This window comes from Myzus persicae, unplaced genomic scaffold (genome assembly GCF_001856785.1).
Source record: "Myzus persicae strain clone G006 unplaced genomic scaffold, MPER_G0061.0, whole genome shotgun sequence".
In the NCBI taxonomy this organism is placed as follows: Eukaryota; Metazoa; Arthropoda; class Insecta; order Hemiptera; family Aphididae; genus Myzus; species Myzus persicae.
In genome coordinates this window covers 53352-71814 of record NW_019104143.1, presented here as the reverse complement: position 1 = coordinate 71814, position 18463 = coordinate 53352, and the positions used below count along the sequence as shown (strand labels likewise).

Here is an 18463-nt window from a genome sequence, read left to right as displayed (position 1 = left end):
TAATACAATAATACCTGCATAATTTATAAGGATATTTAATTATCTATATCATTATATTATTTATATTACTTGCCACACTATCTGCAATTACCTGTTATAAAATTGCACTTAAATAGAAAACATATATTTAAGATGTTTTTGACTTTATAGTTACGTTTAATGATGTGCACCAATATTTGTTTTAAACTTATTTCACCATTCTATTTTTAACTGTCATACTATAAATTATGATAGATAATAACATAATTATTTAATCATATGGCACTGGCCATTATGTTGAAATGCAGTAGTATATTAGTAGGTATGTTACCTATATTGTGATAATAATTAATAACTTTAAAATATGTTCCATGCAAATAAATGATTGTTTGAACTGTTTGAAGTAGGTACCTGTATTATTGTAAAATTATTATGACCTTCAAAAACCAAAGTAGTAGCTAAGTAGGCACTAATGTACAACAGGTACCCCAATATTAACTATGTATTAGTACTTAGTAGTGTATACTTTTATGATCATTTTTCACTTCTCTATATTTAAGAACTGAGTGAACGTTTTGAATTCATTAATTCTTTGATGACCAACTAGTTCACTCTTCAGCCTTACCGTTCGTTTCTTAACTTTTAAGAGATATGACGTGGTGCTTTAGCTTGTTTTTAGTAAGAAATTATTTTTATATCCACATTTTTCTTTCTAAAATTAATTCGGTTAATAAAAAAAAAAAAAAATTAACTCTACAGATATGCGTCACGATCGGCGTGTCTGCACATAACAGCAATGTCGATCAAACTGAAAAATCAACAAGTGGTACCTGATGTCATTCCCGTTGCTCCAAAAGAAATTATACAAGTAAATTAAAAAAAAATATATACCTACCAAATTATCTTAAATCAGAAACAAAAATATAAATGTATCATAGGTACCTAAATTATACGAGTGGCGCAGAAGCTTTACTTGGAAATGAACTTACACCCACTAAGGTGAAAGACCAGCCTACAGTTAGTTGAAATGCTGATCCTACTACAGTTAGTTGAAATGCTGATCTTACTTCATATGTTTGACCGGTATTAAGTACAAGATAATTTAATTTTAACATGTACCTATACATATTGTTTTTTTATTGTTTAACCTACTCAGAACCTATTACTCCTAGTCATGCTGAACCTACAAAAAGGAAATGGAATCATTGGATGGTAGGTATAGGAAACATACCTGGGAGAAACGCTTTCCGGATCAAAAGGTTCTAGACCTCCACCGAAAACCGGTACCTATTAAAATGATTGATCAAAGCTTATATATGGGCTTATAAAGTTATAACCAGCGCTTGATTTGGAAAAAATTAGCAGGACTTTGCGGATGTTAGATGAAAGAGCGTACCACACAAAAATACAAAATTAAGCCTCACATTATCATGATTCATGGGGGTTTTGCTCCCGCACCACCTTCCAACAATAATTACACAAAAACAATATTAAATTTGTTCTACAATTATAAAAAAAAAAATTATAAAATTGGTCAATTATTAATAAAATATGCATTAAATAAGGGTTTATTACATATAGTATGGAGTTATACGGGTTAATAACAATTGTTTTATTTTTCCATAAGTACAAAGTAAACACATTATGGCTATTGACTACCTATTATATTTCACATCAAAAAAACTGACAATTCCCTAATGCGCTAGTAAGTGTTGGGTTACTAGCGTTACGTTTCAAAAAAATAGAAGGGGACGCTCAAAAAGAAAAAGAAAGTGGACTCCATCCCCCAAATCTAGCACTGCTCATAACTATCAAATAATTGTTTCAATTTAAAGATAAAAATAACAATTAATGATTTAGCAGAGCTAAATCGTTGCGGGTTTTTAGTATACCAACAACCGTCAAAACTGTCATTCGATGAGCCGCGTTTAAGCAATAGGTAATTTACGTATAATAATATCAATTATCAAACATTGATATAATTGATTAGATATTTTGTCTACCTATATATAATATATTGTATGCTCAAACCATTCAATAAGCTTATAGCGTGTATTTTTATACTTAATCAGTAAAAGTTTTAATAATTTAATTAATTTTAGTTTTTATTCTTTTTATTTATACCTGTCGAACATCGTGGCAAATTTCCAATCAATAAATTTTCATTGAAGTACAGTTTAGGAACACCTGTAGCTGGTAATTTTTATTTAGCCCAGTACGATGATTATGTTTCAATTTTATACCAACTGTTAGGAATAAATTAATTTCATAAGTTTAATCAAAATTAGTGCTTATATTTAAAAATTACTGCAAATTATTGTTTATGTGGGAAACAATATTTAAATAGATGTTTGATTTTTTAACTCTTCAGGTTCTTTTTATATAATATGTTAATTAGTAAAATAAAAATTATTTTATTTTAAAAAATGTATGTTATTTTCTACTTCACCGTTATATTTACGAATAATTTACATAGCACATACTATTTTTGTGTTGAAAGTGAACGAAAGCATTCAAGCAGGCATGTAGCCAGACATTTTCCTTAAGTGGCCAACAGGTTTTGGCCCCTCTTTGCTTTTGGTGCCTTCTATCACCCCCTCCTCATTACACAATATCTAAAAAAAAAAATACTTAATTTTAACAATGTATTGTCTATTTGTCTGTATTGGTTAATAAATTTAAATAGTGTTTTCAATTTATTATTAGACGCCTAATATTGTGTTTAAATAAAATAAAATCTTGGAATTTAATTAAAATTTACCATTGTTAATTAAACATAGTACCTACCTATGATATACATCCGGGATTCAGGACAATTAAACACCATGATATTTAAAATATTTAAAAATAAAATTGAGGGGCTCACTGACTTTTCTTAGGGGCTAGGTTTGCTAAGGCTCACCATTGCAGGTGACGTGTCTACGTTCAAGACTTGTTTCATGTTTTACTTAACACATGTAATATCAGATAAGTCAGTATATTTTAATTTACCAAAGTTTTTGAAAAGATATGTATATAGGTAGGTAAACAACATAAACAGGTACTTTTAATTTTGACTGAATATCAGATCCTGGAATTAGAGTTGTATACGATGGTCGATGAAATAAGCAAAATAAAACTTGAAAACTAAATACAAATACAAATTACAGAACATTAATGTCTTATAATTTAATATCTATTGCACTGTGATATTGTATGCATTGGCATTGAATATGGGCATTGTGCTTGTCACGCCCCACAGGCAGAATTTTATCGTGCAATATGCTTTAGGTACCTGTTATTATTTATTTATTTTGAATCTACTTCCCACTTCTGTGGAAATTTTCAAACATAGTCCTGATTCCTAAGCCAGACAAACCACCTGATCTGCCTTCCTCGTACAGACCAATAAGTCTGTTATCTTTTCTAGGTAAGCTACTGGAAAGACTTATACTTTAAAGTTACATTTCCACGAACAAGATATTACCTGACTCGCAATTTGGTTTTCGCTCAGCGCATAGTGCAATACACCAAGTACATAGATTAGTTGACGCAATCTCGTGTCCCCCAGAAAAAAAGTACTATTGCACTTGTGCCTTTCTTGACATCAGCCAAGCGTTTGAAAGATTTTGTTACTGTGATTACGTTTTAAACTAAAAGAAAGTCTCTCCCCCTGTTTATTTTTATTAACTAAATCTTATTTAAGTGATCGTCATTTCCGAATCCGGTTTAGTTCCTCAGTATCTAAAATTGAAAAAAAACTTAGCTGGAGTTCCAGTGCCGCAACTACCGGGGGTGCAGGGGGTGCATTGCACCCCCAGCAGAGAATTTAGAGGGCCCCAAAGGGGCCCTCTTTAAATAATTGAAAAAGACTTAAAATTATTACATAGTAAATTAGAAAATAATATAGATAATAATATGTGTCTAATGTCTATACTCTATAAATAAAATATATATTATGTTCTGTTGCAACAATCATGTTACCAGTTAAAGCAGAATCAGTAATAGTTTATTTTTAATAAACCAGGAATATATCAATTAGTTAAAATTATTATAGTACCTATTCTAGAAATTTTAAAAATTTTTTTTTTTAATTTGCATATGATTAGTTGGTGAATTGGATTTAAAGTTGGAGTTTCCAACAGATAGAGGACATTTTCAAAATATCACAATCAGTTCTAATTTGAAAAAACAAATTCTATCATATGGTCCTTGCAAACCGTCAATAAACTTTCCTTCGGACATAATTTTTAGTGATGAAAATGAAACTATGAAATCTAGCAGACACTTTTTTATCATTAGTTGATACTGCTTTATTTCAACTCGAAGATCGTTTTAAAGGACTTAAAGTAGTATCAAATACTTTAAATTTTTTATTGCCACCAAATATAATAAAATTAAATGAAGCAGAAATAGTAAAATCATGCTATGATTTTATTCAGTTTTACAAAACTGACGTAACTTCCGATTTAACTAGTCAAGTTCTATCTTTAAAGGAATTTATAAAAAACACTGATATGAAAACAATTAAAGAATTATGTTTATATTTAATAGAAAACGACCTATCATCTTTGTATAGTGAAGTTGTTACATCTTGTATTATATTTTTAAGTTTACCAGTGACTGTAGCATCGGCCGAACGGTCATTTTCTAAACTTAAACTGATTAAAAACTATTTAAGAAACTCGATATCTCAAGACCAACTAACAAACATAAGTATATTAAATATAGAAAGAGCTCGCACTGAAGAACTTGATGTAGAAAAATTAATTATTGACTTTGCCAATCAAAAAAGCAGAAAAAAAAATTTTTTAAAGTAATTTTAATATTATAAATATGTTATTATTTTTGTAATGTAAATGTTTTTATCTAATGTAAATTTGTATTTTTTTAGTTAAAAATAAATTTAAATTGTGGTGGATACTTAACGTTTACATATATAAATATATTTTTCATGAAAAAATGTTGTAAAATGTTGGTAAGTAAGGGGCCCTATTATTTGGTATTGCACCTCAGCCCTATTAACCTTAGTTGCGGCACTGTGGAGTTCCCCATGGTGGAATCCTCTCTCCCTTTCTTTTTAATATTTTTCTTTATGATAATACATAATATTATATTTCTTACTATTATTCTCGTCAGTACTCCTATACTCGTTTTATAATATGTGTATTAAAATGCTTAAATATATGGGTATGGGTATACTGTTCATTTCTATGTATAGTTATCAATATTGTTGAACTTTGACATACCACTTACAATTATTTAATAACAGTATCAATTCTACTATTATATTTGTCGATAACAATTGATACATATTTAACGTTCTCATTATTAAATAGTTCTGGTGTGAAAGATAAAATTTATACATATTATATTGTTATAGATTATCACCTACTGAATATTATTCAGTTATATCAACGTCGTTCGATTGAAAACTTAATCGGCCCACGTAGGTACTGTGCTTGTATCTATTGTTCATTCGTTTAAAGGCTGACTAACAAACACAGAATAATTTAGTTATGTCACTGCTGAAACTGAACTGCAAATTGACGTTTTTCCGACTACTATCACCTGGTGAGTGTCACAGGAACACCGTGGTATAGGTACTTAGGTATATGTTATAATATCCATTACTATATTATGATACCTACCTAGTGTCCTAATATGTATATTAGCAGACATGTCTCGTATGACCTATTGTGTGATTTTTTTAGCACGATCATACGGAAGCGATGTGAAAAAAACGAGATTGCACGAGTTTCACGTCCGTCATGGAGGTAAAATGGTGCCGTTCGCTGGCTACATGATGCCGGTCAAATACGACGACAGCATAGCGTTCTCTCATCTCCACACTCGCCGGCAGTGTTCTCTGTTCGACGTGTCTCACATGTTGCAGACGAAAATTCACGGAAAACACAGAGAACAGTTCATGGAACGGATTTGTGTTACGGACGTACAGAGTGAGTACGGATAAACAAAAATTTTCTCCCCCCCCCCCAAAGTCCAAGATGGAGACCAAAACACATGCACGAACCTGTTGCACCAATATTTACCTATATCATATTGCAGTCATAATTATTTGGCCCGAACAACGATTGCGCACGAAGTGATCACATAACAGTTAATAACAATATATTTTGCATCGATGTATTCTGTCGTCTAGATCTGGGGACGGGGAAAAGCGCGCTGAGCTTGTTCATCGATGATCGGACGGGTGGCATACTGGACGATTTGATCATAACGAAAACCGATGGGGATTTTTTGTACATGGTGACTAATGCCGGTTGCAAGGAACAGGACATGCGAATGTTAACCGAGCAATTGGTGAGTACGTCATAATTTATATTTATTAATTATCATATTGTAAAACAAACTGATTAAGCGGATACTAGATACTAGATAGGTACAAATTTGAGTCTAGTAGAAACCATTATACACAGTAGCCAGTAACAAAAATGTCAAGTCTCTACGAACATTTTCATTTTAATTTCCAGTAAAAAAACATGTGAGGATATGTGTTGTATTCAATTTTCAAGCCTCACGTATTGAAATAAAAACTTGAATCATCACATTTGCAAATATAATTAATTTAAATATCAAATTACATGGGAAATGGGTTCCAAAAACTCTAGATTATTACATTTTCACTTTTTTTTATTAAGAACAAAATTTTTATAATACATACATCGAAAAAAAAAATAAGTCATAAGATTCAAATGTCTATGAATAGAACACAAGTTCAAAAATATTTTGAAATTATTATACCATATCTAGAAAATACTAGTATAATCTAAAGTTAAAAAATCAAGTCTCTATCATTATTTATTTTTGAATTAAAACGAAAAAATATTTTTATCAAAAATTTAATTCGCGTAATGTCATGTTATTTTCCTTGATTTTATGTTTTTATCCTGTTTATTTTGTTAAATAGGTTGAAAAAAAATAAAGTACTTTGACAAAGTAGACCAATATTAAATCTGCAAGTTTTCTACTAGAAACCACTCTCAAAGTTGTATATTGAAGCATTTTTACTGCTTCAAAAAGTGATGACAGACAAAATCTGACACTCATCATTATGAAATCAATACATTCAGTGCTCCTCTCGGAATCTTAAATACTATTTTCCACTAGCCTTCCCACAATCTCGCCTCTACCGACATTCCCCACCTCTCTCTCTTAACATCGCTGGTCATCACCATCTCATGTCTTCTTATTGGGTATTCTTTCAGTCCATTTTCAAATCGAGTGGTCACGACGCAAGCTTAGAGTTTTTGGACAGTGACGCACAGTCGCTTCTGGCCCTGCAAGGACCCTGTTCTGCGGCCATATTGCAATCATTCGTCGACGGGTCTACTGACCTATCGTCGCTATACTTCATGGACTCGACCACGACGACGGTTTGTGGTGTGCCGGACTGTCGGGTTACCCGGTGCGGTTACACTGGCGAAGACGGTTTTGAAATATCCATCCCTTCCGATCGGGTCGAGGAGATCGCCGAGTCGTTCGTCGCCCAGGACGAAGTGAAATTGGCCGGGCTAGGAGCCAGGGACACTCTGAGGCACTGTAATCGACCGACTTAATCCGTTTTATTTTATTATATAACATTATTGTTCATCATTATGATCATGATCATCACCGCGGCATGACCGTATAATTATAATATAATAACATGTACATGATGATTCAATTTTCGTTTGCAGGTTGGAAGCTGGCATGTGTTTACACGGATCGGATATAAGCCCCGAAACGACGCCGGTCGAAGCTGCGTTGATGTGGACCATAAGTATGAATATATATTATAATATAACCCTTAAATTATTTCTACTCCTCGTTTAGTGTCTTCCCTGCCAATATCGTCTGGTCCAGGGACGTTGCATTGCAAGCCGCATTATATTTTATGTGTTGTTTTCACTACGAAGAATTTTCGTTATTTATATAGGCCGTAAGAGAAGGGACGAACGACGGTTTCCAGGCGCAACTGCGATTCTGAAACAACTCAGCGAAGGCGCGCAACGTAAGAGGGTCGGCCTCGTTCAAAAAGCGCACGGCGCTCCGGTTAGGGGTGGAGCAGTTTTATTTAACGTAGTGGACGGCGAAAAAGTCGGTTCGGTTACTAGCGGATGCCCGTCCCCGACGTTATCCCAGAACATAGCCATGGGCTACGTGGACAGCAAATTTGCCAAAAACGGAACGGAAATACAAGCGGAGGTCAGAGGACAGAAGATACCTTTGATCGTCACGAAAATGCCATTTGTGAAACCAAATTATTATTCCAAACCCAAATAATAAACAATTTAATATCTAATTTAATATTAATTTACAATGATATATATCGGCAATTATTATCCATCACAGAACACTACGTCGACGTTGACATGGATGAAATATTTGATCTAAAAAAAAAATGGAATAAATAATTATAGTGGATAATAAACGCACTTTTAGATTAAATTTCAAAATATTTCTCATACTTTTTATTTTTCCTTGTTTTGTGCATTCGTTTTTTTCTGGAAATCGAATATTTAGCTTTTGAATTATCTATTAATCGTTTTAATTTTCCATTTTTCTTATAAAGTTTACTACAGTTATGTTTGAGTTCATTGATTTTGTGTTTAAATCCTTCAATCATATTGTGCATCTCTATTCTCCACCTATAATTTTGTTTAGAATTTAAGCAAATTTAGTTTGAAATTTGTGTATTATTATTATTGATATTAATTAATAATTAGGTAGGCGCCTCTATAACTACCAAGTTATTTTAACTATGCATTAGAAATAAATTACTACTTATGATTTCTACTATTCCTAAAAACAAATTTTAGTTATTCCTAAATGTATGTAGGTCAGTACCTCTCAAAGATCGTTTTATTAATATGTTAATATAAATCATCTTACATTTCTACCATTTGTTTTTGTGCTTCAACGTGTTCTATAAGTTCGTTAATTTGCATTTCTTTCTGTTCAAAATTGTCTTCAGGTCGTTTCCTACAAAAATAATGTTTTCATTTAAGAATATATTATTAAGTTTTTTCTCATAGTTTTATGTATAAAATGTGCATTGAACGTGAAACACGGAAGGCGCTAACTTCCCTATGCATCAAAACAAGAGTTATAGTTAACTATAACTTTTTAAAAATTTTTGTTTTTAGTTTTTGATAAATATTAATCTATTTTATATTTCTGTTTTAAATTTTCTTTAAATCATGATTCATGAAACTGTAGTGGGACATTTTTTTAATATTGTTCTATAAGACCAACGTTAAATATGTACATATTCATTATATAGGTATATATTTAAAAAAATGTTGTATTAATGTAATTTTTCATACAAATATAACAAAATCTGTTTATATCACTTCTTTAATGTTATAGATACCTGTTCAGAGTTAACTATATTATTCTTACAATTTACTAATTTCCAATTCCAATGTCTTTATTCTATTTGATGATTCCAAAATGATTCCATTGTTCTCAGATATTTCATGTATTGCTTTGTTTAAATGATTTTCCAGTGATTTCGTTGTATCCTTTAAAAATGTTATTTCCATTACATATTTAGTTTTTTTTCTCGCATAACTGTTAACATTCACAAGGCGCGATTATATAATAATATTTTTTATACATTTGTGCACATTTAGTTTTCAGAATAAATTGCCTAGTGCTAAGCTATTAAATAAGGTTAGGTTATTTCGTAAAAATACACAATTTAAAATCTATATAGGTACCTAAATAAATCAATTTTAGTTCAAATTATAGGATCGGAAATCTAAATTCGATATAATCAAATTTATATACTAATATTAGACATATCCGCCTAAAATCTAAGTATTGAATGTGTAAACTGTTTTTACAAGTAAATATTAATTTTATTATAATATTTGATAAATAATATCAAATAAGTAATAACCATTTATTGATACAATAAGCATAATATTTTAAAGGTATCATTATATCAGTAATATAACCGGCACACATGTATTTTTTTTAAATTTATTTATTCTTTTTTTTGTGGTGGGGAGGACACATTTAGTATAGATAATTTTTATGTAATACCAATTAATCCAGCTTTATACAATTCATAAGAAACATGATTTAACATCATCAAATATACTTTACCTTATATTATCAGCATACTTTAAAGGCTTAAAAGGTAATAAGCAAGACATTGAAGTTTAAATTACTATATTTATAAAATGTTCAAAAATAATTTTTGATAAGCTGGTTATGGTACTGATACGAAGCTTGAGCTTGAGTGTTCATATTTAGGTTGCCGTACTCAAATTTACGGTGTTCATTAAAATAATTGGTATTAAATTAATAATATTAGTTAATTAGTTTTTAAATATAGCAATATTTCGTAGTAATTCGTACGTCAAATTCAAATAATAATATGATGACTGTTTTCGTCAAGTAATTTTTAAATTGTAAATACATTTTTTGGACATATTATTATGTCTGTATACTTTTACAATATTTTTGTACACACCTCTCTTGGAGTTGCCTATTTGTTTCTTTTAGAACTTCGACATCTGCTATTAAATTGTTGAACGTGACTTCGTATTCTTTGATTTGTTGGGCAAGCATCACCACTTTCTTTGCATATACATCTGGTTCATTCAACAACTTCTGATTGATAGATGTATATTTCTTATTTATAGTTTCATATTCTTTTGATATCTGTTGGGTTTTATTAGACATGATCTGCTTTTCCTAGAATTCATATAGGTGGCACTTTAGGTCAGCACTTTAGTTCAAGAATATCTCAAATGTGAAGTCAATAAAAAAATGTTTCGACATTGACAAATTTGTCTCTAATTAGTTCATAGATTTTTTTTTAAATTTAATTCAATGTACCTACAATTTTTGTGGATGAAGTATTTATTAGGTATATTAAAATACTCACCGTACGTAGAAACTCGATTTCGACATTAGCCTCACGTAATTTATCTTTGTACATAGCTTTCACCTTCTCCACTTCCAAACTGACTTTTGTACCTGCTTCTTGTATTAAATTTGTTAACTCATTTTCTAATTTGACTATTTTTTCTGAAATTTTAGTGATTGAGAAATTTATATTTAAGATACATAGATTTTAAAATTTGATAAATTTTAATAACCAGTTGATTGTTGTAAATCTGTCACAAGCTTATCTTTTTCTGAATAGGTTTTTTCTACCATTTCGAGTGCTTCTTTAACTTTATACCTAGCGACTTCTACATCCGTTTGATATTTATAAATAACTTCGTGGCATGATTCTAGTGCGACTTCTAATTCTTTACGAACTAATAATAGTAAGTATGACATTAATAATGCTAATTCTTGTCAATTTTAATACATGTAAAAATATTTTTAGTACAACTATTTATTATTACAACTATAAGTAAAATAAATTTTAATACTACTGATGCCAAAAAAATGTATTAAAATGATTTTGTTTAAACATTTTGGAGTAATATTTAACTTTACCACGATTGGATTTATCTATTGCTTGGTGAAGACGAGAGTTTTCATTTTCAATCATTTTGACTCTTGATATTTCCATCTGATAATCTAAAATAATTACATTTTAGTATTGTGTACTATATATTTATATTTAATATAATTTATATATCCTTACGCTAAAAACTAAGAAAATAAAAAAATCACCTATTCTAAATTATCAGTTGTGTATTTCAATTTTTTTTTATTGGGGGGGTGTAACTTTAAGAAATGATGTTAAAACTTAATAAGCATTTAAAAACTCCTAACCTAACCGCACAATTATAAACACACAATGCATCTAAGTAAAATTACCAATATATATGTACCGACACAGCTAACAAGATTGAAAATACTTTCAGAAATAACAGATTATATAACTATTTTATGTACACTGTGTAAATAATAACGATTTTGAATTTTTATAACATTCATTATTTACATAGTTATACTAAATATTATCTTGCTTCAAAAATAATAATTTACCAATAATTTTTTTAGTGCTGGTATGATACTATAGTAAGTTAGTAATTTTCAATTTTTGGTGTTGAATATTAAGAATTTTAAATTAAATTCACAATAAAAATAAAAAAATGATCAAACGAGATCAGCTCCGAATAGTTATTTTATAAAAACAATGATTTATAGTTAATTAATTTAAATTTATTAGCGTCGATCAATGGACAATTACTAGAATTAATATGATCAATTTAATAATTTTCGAAACATTTTATAGTTAAGGGATGGAAAGTCGTGTTTTATACGGAATGTATGTAACTTTGATTTTGAGGGGAAAGGGGTGTTATGAATTTCAGAACTGGAATTGTAAATTTATGCAAATGATAACTTAGATATTGACACATAAAAAGTAAATTTTTTTCTATCAAGTAGATGGTGAGACATGTTGCTCGCCATTTGGATATGTATTTTATGTGTTATTGATTTTTGCCATGAAAGGAATGCTGACTAACTTCATAATTATAGACAAGAAATTAGAAAATTTAAGAGAACGGTTGATTAAATTTCCAAAATGTCAAAACTAGGGATTATCTGAGCATATAAAAATATCCATAAGTACAAATATCTGCTTTGAAGCGTATAATATGGTTAATAGCTAATGGCTACTATACAAAATAAATTAATCATAAGCCTTTTTAGCGCTTTTTAAAACACAATATTTTTAACTTAAATATATATTCTATATTTAATATTAATCTAATAAAGTGTATATGATTGTATCAATTTATGTTAAATTAATAGGTATTATTTTGATTATTGATTAAAAAAATTGTCGTTAGCAAAAAAAAATGAATGGTATAATTTGTAATCAATGATCACACTGTACTTCTTACCACAATTTTCTTTTTCGATGCGTATACGTTTGGATTCCAGTCGCAAGTATTTTTCGTGTAATTCATCATATTTATCCATCCAATATTGGCATTTGTTTTCTAATTCAAGGATCTTCTTTAAATAATTCGTTTTTCCATTATTAGTTTGGTCAAAGTTTAACATTTGATGCAGCTCACTAATTTTATCCTGTGTAGATGGCGTGTTCATACAATCGTTTTCTCTTCTCTAAAAGTGTATACAATTTTAATAGGTATTTTATGAATTAATTTATGATCATGATATCCCGTTACCAGCAAATCATTTTTGATTTCGTTTTTATTGGTTTGGGCATCAGATGACTCTAATTCTTGTTTTGAAATACTAAGTATCTTACAATTTTTCCCCAACAACAAATCTTCTGAAGTCTCCTAAATTTGCAGTTCATCAGAAATATAGACATTTGTTATTTTATTTTGTTTTATAATATAAGCATAACAATTATCCACAAACATTATTATATTTATTTAGTGAAAGGTTTTCAGAAAAACCATTTGTCTCAATATGTTTTTCATTGGGTATTACTGTACAACTCATACTAGACATTTCGTTTATCATAGACATTTTTTCTTCCTAATAAGTAAAAACGAAAATGTATAAGAATGAATTAATGATTTTAATATATAGATATCTATAAACTATGATAAAATTTAATGTTTAGGAAATTCAGTTACCTTAAATTTATGTAAATTAGTATCAACGCCAGTTTTGAATGATTTTGATAATTTTAATAATTTTTCCAAGGGCAAGTCACTATATAGAAATTAAATGAAAATTAAAACTAATAAGTGAGAATTCATAAATTCTGTCAAACTTTTCGATCGTGTCAGATTTTTCTTCTGGATTTGTATTTTCCTCCAACGGGTTTTCATTGTCTTCTGGGGTAGACATAGTATATAGCACTGCAGTTTGCGTTAAACAACAATAGTTAATAAATTAGTAAAAAAAAAACATTAAATAAACGTTTTCAAATATATTATATTTTATTTTGTTTTATAAACTACTATAGCGTATAGTATAACTACAGTCGTATAGATTGGTAGGTATAACAATATGTATGATATTACTAAGATAATGACCAAAATTCTAAACAATTGATAGTAACGACAATATTGATAGGATACTGTGTTTGTTTGTACGTAGTCTGACGCGTATCCATGGCAACATGTCACACGATTTTTGAATCAAACGATAGATAAATGCAGGCAACAAAAATGTGGCCACACTTTCTACTTGTATACAGCTGTTCACGATTCGCTTGTTATTGCTAATACCAATTATATCTTAAAACATGTATAAATCGCGAGTTATAACTTTAAATGTATTAATAATATAGTATATTTACAATTTAAAAGCGGTTTAATTTTTTTTTAGCAATAGTATCTGGTATACCTATGAACAACTATGGTATTGAAACTAAAGACTACATTTAGGAATGAAGGACATTATACCGTGGTCAACAACTTCCTCATATTGTTGCGTGTAGCCGATGCATGTAACTCGGAGTATTTTACTATAGTATTTATTCAACAATTATTCGTCAATATAGGTAGTAGATACCAGGTAAGTATGCAATATACATATACATGACTTACATACAAAAATTAACATCATTAAGCCTTCATAAAAACAGTATTGGAAACGAACTGCAATGTTACAGAGCTACAATCAAACATTCTTAATGCGAGTTTTGGTATATTTGTTCATTTAATTTTGTTTCTATGCAATCTATAATATTATCTTGTGTTAATTGATATTTTTTTAAATCAGTTATTGCGCACTGTCGTGTTTTTTCATAGTTGGTAAATATGTCATTCAAATTGTTCATTTTGTTTGCATACCGTAAATTATTAAATTTGATCGCTTTTTGGATAATCATTACGTGGGATTAAAATAAAATATAAATGCATGTGTATTTTTTTTAATGTATCAATTAAATGACAATTTTTTTAGGAAGTTGTGTGCTTGTATTATTAACTTTGATATATTTAAAAACTATATGTCAGTTTTTGTTTTTATAAATTGGTATAAGCTCTTGTCCCTTGAATACCCAATAGTCATCAACTTGAAGCTGTTATATAAGTAACAAAAATTAAGTAATTTGGTTACAAACGTTTTTAAAAAAATTGGAAACGTTTTATATAACAACGAATAACAAAACGCAGTAACATCCTATAACGATAAAATAACTTTTTTTAAATCACATGTGTTATACACTAATGATTTCGTCGAGGAAATTAGGACTTTTTGTATAAATGTCACAAAAGCAATTATGGAAATTTCCAACATCCGGAACTATATTATATTGAACATGGTACACGAATTTCAAAAATATTTATTTTTTATCACATTTATTACGCACATGTAATAAAATAAAACGGAAATTATTAAATAGATAAGTATCCAATGGTATACATAGGTACAAATATGAATATTGCTAAATAAACAGAAAAATCTTGTTATTATACTTTGTACGTTTTGATCATCTATACCTAACCTGTTGTATTTTATAGTTAAAAAAATGAAGATTTGTTACTTACTCGTATTAATTGTCTTCACTTCGTTAATATGTAATTTAAAGGTAAACATATTATGACTACATTAAATGTTGTATATTTAGCTTTAAAGTTGTAAGAACTATTCAAACTAGGTAGGTACCCTGTATAAACATGTACGCGTTTTTAAAAATTTAATCGTTCATTTTTTACCTACACTTAAAGCTAATAAATAATAATTAAGCACCACAGTACTTACATTCTATAACTATACGTTTGATTGTATTATTGACAATTATAGCTCAAAAATAAAAAAATTAATTAGGTCAAAAATAGTTGTATAACTTTCAGCAGGCATTAAATGAAATTGAAATTTCATTGGTAAATATAAAAGTATTTTTAATTTTATTTTTAAAATATTAAAGAACACTGTACGTCGTAGGACTTTTGAGTTTTTGGAAGTTTGAGAACATAAATTATTACTTAACTTTACATATAACCTAAACTTTTTATTTGTATTTAAATTGTTATTAATTATTTTTTAGGGTCAACAAATAAAAAGAAAATCTCAACCAAAATTTAATAGATTTTTTGGAAATATTTCACGAGAATGCTTGAAAGAACATCGCGTCACTCCAGGTGAATATATATAATTAAGGTATATTTAGTTTATAGGAATACATGGTTGTTTCTAAATGGTGTGATTTGTATTGTGTAATTCGATTTTTTACCTTTTGATCAAACTATACAAATATTTAATATACAACTGTATAAGTATCAAAGGAAACTATATAGTTACTGACTCACCGTCAGTATATTATTCTGATTAAACTATTGCAGCTGTCTATATTGTATAATATACAATATGTATATCATATATCAGTGGTGCACCCAGAGATGGGATGGTTAGGGGTTATACTCCTCCTAATCCGCCATTGAAAATTCTTGGGCTCAACACTGTTATATATATATATTATATGTAAATAAATATTGTAAATATACTGCGAAATTGTATATTATATACATTTTACTACTTGAAACTTACAGATGTGTACAAAAATAAAAACACACCACTTTAAGTATTTAACTGTATGTATAACAAAATTATTATAATCAGGTTTGTTTTATGTTTAGAAAGAGTATTGGGCGTTTATACTTTAAATATTAATGACCGAGAAGCAAAATGTTATGTTGCTTGCATGTTGTTGCGATTTAACGTGGTTTGTTTAATTGTTTTCATTATTTATTAGTATTTTAGTACCTAAATATTTATCATACGCTGTCTAAATCATAAATTTGTTTTCATAGATAATAATTTATTTTAAGAAATGACTTCAGTACATTTTGGGTTTGATCTCTTAAATTTATCTATATACTTAGAATTAAATCACAAGTGAAATTATTGTTATAAGATTTAGATTTTAGGTATATAAATAATATATTTATACACGTAAATATCTGTGATAAACTGATATATTATAAAAAAATTGTAATACAAAGTTGTATAGGTTCCTACATTATAAAAATTATTAGGTATTAAGCATTCGTCTTCCCAATTTATTGTACGTACTTATTCATCATGCATTACGACAGTAATATTGAAGTTTAAACAAAGTTTCTGATGAATTACTTAATTTTGAATTTGATTTTGAATGCCTGCAGAATACACATTTTATCATAGTTATCAAATTTAGTAGGGTTATTATTTTCACATTGTCATTAAAAGCATTTAATATGAGTTAAAAAATAAAATTTTTTTTTTCATAATTTATAGAACATTTCGTATTATTTACAAGTTGTTATCAAACAGATTTTTTTGCCTTAATTTTCAAAATCATTAATACGCTATATACAACTTTAATTTTTTGTATTTTCATTTTGTATTAAGACCACTAGAAATGGAGGTTACAATGAAAAGGAATTAGAACAATTGATGGCGAAACCAAATTCTAATAATGGAATTTCAATCAGTATGAAAACAGCTATAGCAATATGCGAAAAGCAAGGCATGTACTTACTTATCTTGTGTGATTTTATTTGATATTCAGATTTCAAATCACATTATAATAATCATTGTTATAACGAAGTGTATTATTATTTTACCAGTTGATAGAGATCATTGCGAAAAAGCGGTTAAGTTTACGAAATGTATTTACTCTCACAGGGATGAAGTATGATAAAAAAATTTATAAATTTAGTTTTTGATTGTAAAAGTATACATATGTAAATATTTTTCAATTGTTGTTTCAGTTTGTAGTGAAAAAAAAAGAAAACATTTCCATGTCTGCTAATCGTCGACCACCCTTTCCTACCCAGGAAAAACGTCCTGTACGGGACCTCAACCACACCATTATGAGTCGCTAAATATCACTGTTTTAAAGATTATATTGTGCTTCTGAATATTTTTTATCACTTAATAGTTACCTAAATTGAATGATTTGAGTCACGGTGTATGGTTCTATAGCAAATAAATAATATAATTATAACATAAAGCATACTTAACTATTGATGATTTCATTATAATTCGCACTGCAATGTCGAAATCTGTCACATGTACCTATTTCACTAGGTATTGTATGTTTACTATATTTTATAGGTAGTATATTTATGTTGAATATAAAATGTCTCATCAAGTTTGCCCTTATTGTACTAAATAATATTATTGAAGGGGGATGAGGTGACCGAGTGGTCTGACGCGTCCGCTGCGACGCAGCCGGTCGCTGTTCGATCCTCGGCTACCGGGCGGCATTTTTCTCCGGACAAGTCGCGGTGACCGGAGAACAAGTGCTGCCATCCCCGGGGTTTCATCGATTCCGCCAGACCATTTTATACTTGGGTATAAGGCTTATCGATTCCGCCAGCATCGATTCCCCCAATGCAGATATAGTTTAAAAACGACCTATCGATTCCGCCAGGGAAAAAATAATTTTTTATTAATTTATATTAAAATTCAATATTGACTTATTTTGTAGATACCTATATTATTATTATTATACAATTTTATTTATTTAACTATATTTTATTATTTTATGTATATATTAATTCACATTGCATTAGTTTGGCATCCATCATACCATAAAAATATCATTGTATAACTTAAAACCATATTTGACTAATTTAATTGTATTATTATATATATATAT

The 18463-nt window shown here is 28.9% G+C and overlaps 4 protein-coding genes and 1 pseudogene across 7 annotated transcripts; 4 read left to right on the top strand and 1 right to left on the bottom strand.

Moving 5' to 3' along the window:
- The first annotated feature begins 812 nt into the window (after nt 1-812).
- On the top strand, nt 813-2243 carry LOC111039187 (annotated as a pseudogene).
- Nucleotides 2244-4038: 1795 nt separating this feature from the next.
- LOC111039182 lies at nt 4039-5453 on the top strand. Its single transcript, XM_022322532.1, has 2 exons — nt 4039-4774; nt 5342-5453. Exons 1-2 carry the CDS (start codon nt 4476-4478, stop codon nt 5388-5390), a joined length of 348 nt encoding a protein of 115 aa, XP_022178224.1. The 5' UTR covers nt 4039-4475; the 3' UTR covers nt 5391-5453.
- LOC111039180 (aminomethyltransferase, mitochondrial) lies at nt 5246-8419 on the top strand. The gene is made up of 6 exons (XM_022322528.1): nt 5246-5532; nt 5673-5918; nt 6122-6282; nt 7188-7516; nt 7659-7741; nt 7898-8419. Exons 1-6 carry the CDS (start codon nt 5478-5480, stop codon nt 8242-8244), a joined length of 1221 nt encoding a protein of 406 aa, XP_022178220.1. The 5' UTR covers nt 5246-5477; the 3' UTR covers nt 8245-8419.
- A 106-nt stretch (nt 8420-8525) lies between these two features.
- On the bottom strand, nt 8526-13895 carry LOC111039179 (putative leucine-rich repeat-containing protein DDB_G0290503). 3 transcript variants are annotated; one of them, XM_022322527.1, is made up of 10 exons: nt 13640-13895; nt 13500-13578; nt 13279-13398; nt 13080-13196; nt 12789-13014; nt 11425-11508; nt 11076-11240; nt 10862-11004; nt 10445-10668; nt 8526-9485 (listed from the first exon to the last, which is right to left on the bottom strand). In XM_022322527.1, the coding sequence occupies exons 1-10, from the start codon at nt 13714-13716 to the stop codon at nt 9455-9457; spliced, it is 1266 nt and encodes a 421-aa protein (XP_022178219.1). In that variant the 5' UTR covers nt 13717-13895; the 3' UTR covers nt 8526-9454. The 3 variants fall into 3 exon arrangements, with proteins under 3 accessions (XP_022178219.1, XP_022178217.1, XP_022178218.1); XM_022322525.1 differs by having other exon boundaries at nt 8526-9534; nt 13640-13890; XM_022322526.1 differs by lacking the exon at nt 13279-13398 and having other exon boundaries at nt 8526-9534; nt 13640-13885.
- Nucleotides 13896-14054: 159 nt separating this feature from the next.
- LOC111039181 (general odorant-binding protein 19d) lies at nt 14055-17812 on the top strand. Of its 2 annotated transcripts, none has more exons than XM_022322529.1 (6): nt 14055-14388; nt 15866-15959; nt 16455-16540; nt 17209-17326; nt 17427-17491; nt 17571-17812. In XM_022322529.1, exons 1-6 carry the CDS (start codon nt 14230-14232, stop codon nt 17682-17684), a joined length of 636 nt encoding a protein of 211 aa, XP_022178221.1. In that variant the 5' UTR covers nt 14055-14229; the 3' UTR covers nt 17685-17812. The 2 variants fall into 2 exon arrangements, with proteins under 2 accessions (XP_022178221.1, XP_022178222.1); XM_022322530.1 differs by having other exon boundaries at nt 14277-15406.
- Nucleotides 17813-18463: the final 651 nt, after the last annotated feature.

Coding starts and splice junctions, on each gene's coding strand:
- LOC111039182 (XM_022322532.1), top strand. CDS start 4,476: ATGAAAACAATTAAAGAATTATGTTTATATTTAATAGAAAACGACCTA. Junction 4,775..5,341: donor AGAAAAAAAAATTTTTTAAA/GTAATTTTAATA, acceptor ATATTGTTATAG/ATTATCACCTACTGAATATT.
- LOC111039181 (XM_022322529.1), top strand. CDS start 14,230: ATGGTATTGAAACTAAAGACTACATTTAGGAATGAAGGACATTATACC. Junction 15,960..16,454: donor AGAACATCGCGTCACTCCAG/GTGAATATATAT, acceptor TTTTATGTTTAG/AAAGAGTATTGGGCGTTTAT. Junction 17,492..17,570: donor TTTACTCTCACAGGGATGAA/GTATGATAAAAA, acceptor TTGTTGTTTCAG/TTTGTAGTGAAAAAAAAAGA.
- LOC111039180 (XM_022322528.1), top strand. CDS start 5,478: ATGTCACTGCTGAAACTGAACTGCAAATTGACGTTTTTCCGACTACTA. Junction 5,533..5,672: donor TTTCCGACTACTATCACCTG/GTGAGTGTCACA, acceptor TGATTTTTTTAG/CACGATCATACGGAAGCGAT. Junction 7,517..7,658: donor GGAGCCAGGGACACTCTGAG/GCACTGTAATCG, acceptor TTTCGTTTGCAG/GTTGGAAGCTGGCATGTGTT.
- LOC111039179 (XM_022322525.1), bottom strand. CDS start 13,716: ATGTCTACCCCAGAAGACAATGAAAACCCGTTGGAGGAAAATACAAAT. Junction 13,015..13,079: donor AAATCAAAAATGATTTGCTG/GTAACGGGATAT, acceptor ATACACTTTTAG/AGAAGAGAAAACGATTGTAT. Junction 11,241..11,424: donor AATAGATAAATCCAATCGTG/GTAAAGTTAAAT, acceptor TACTATTATTAG/TTCGTAAAGAATTAGAAGTC.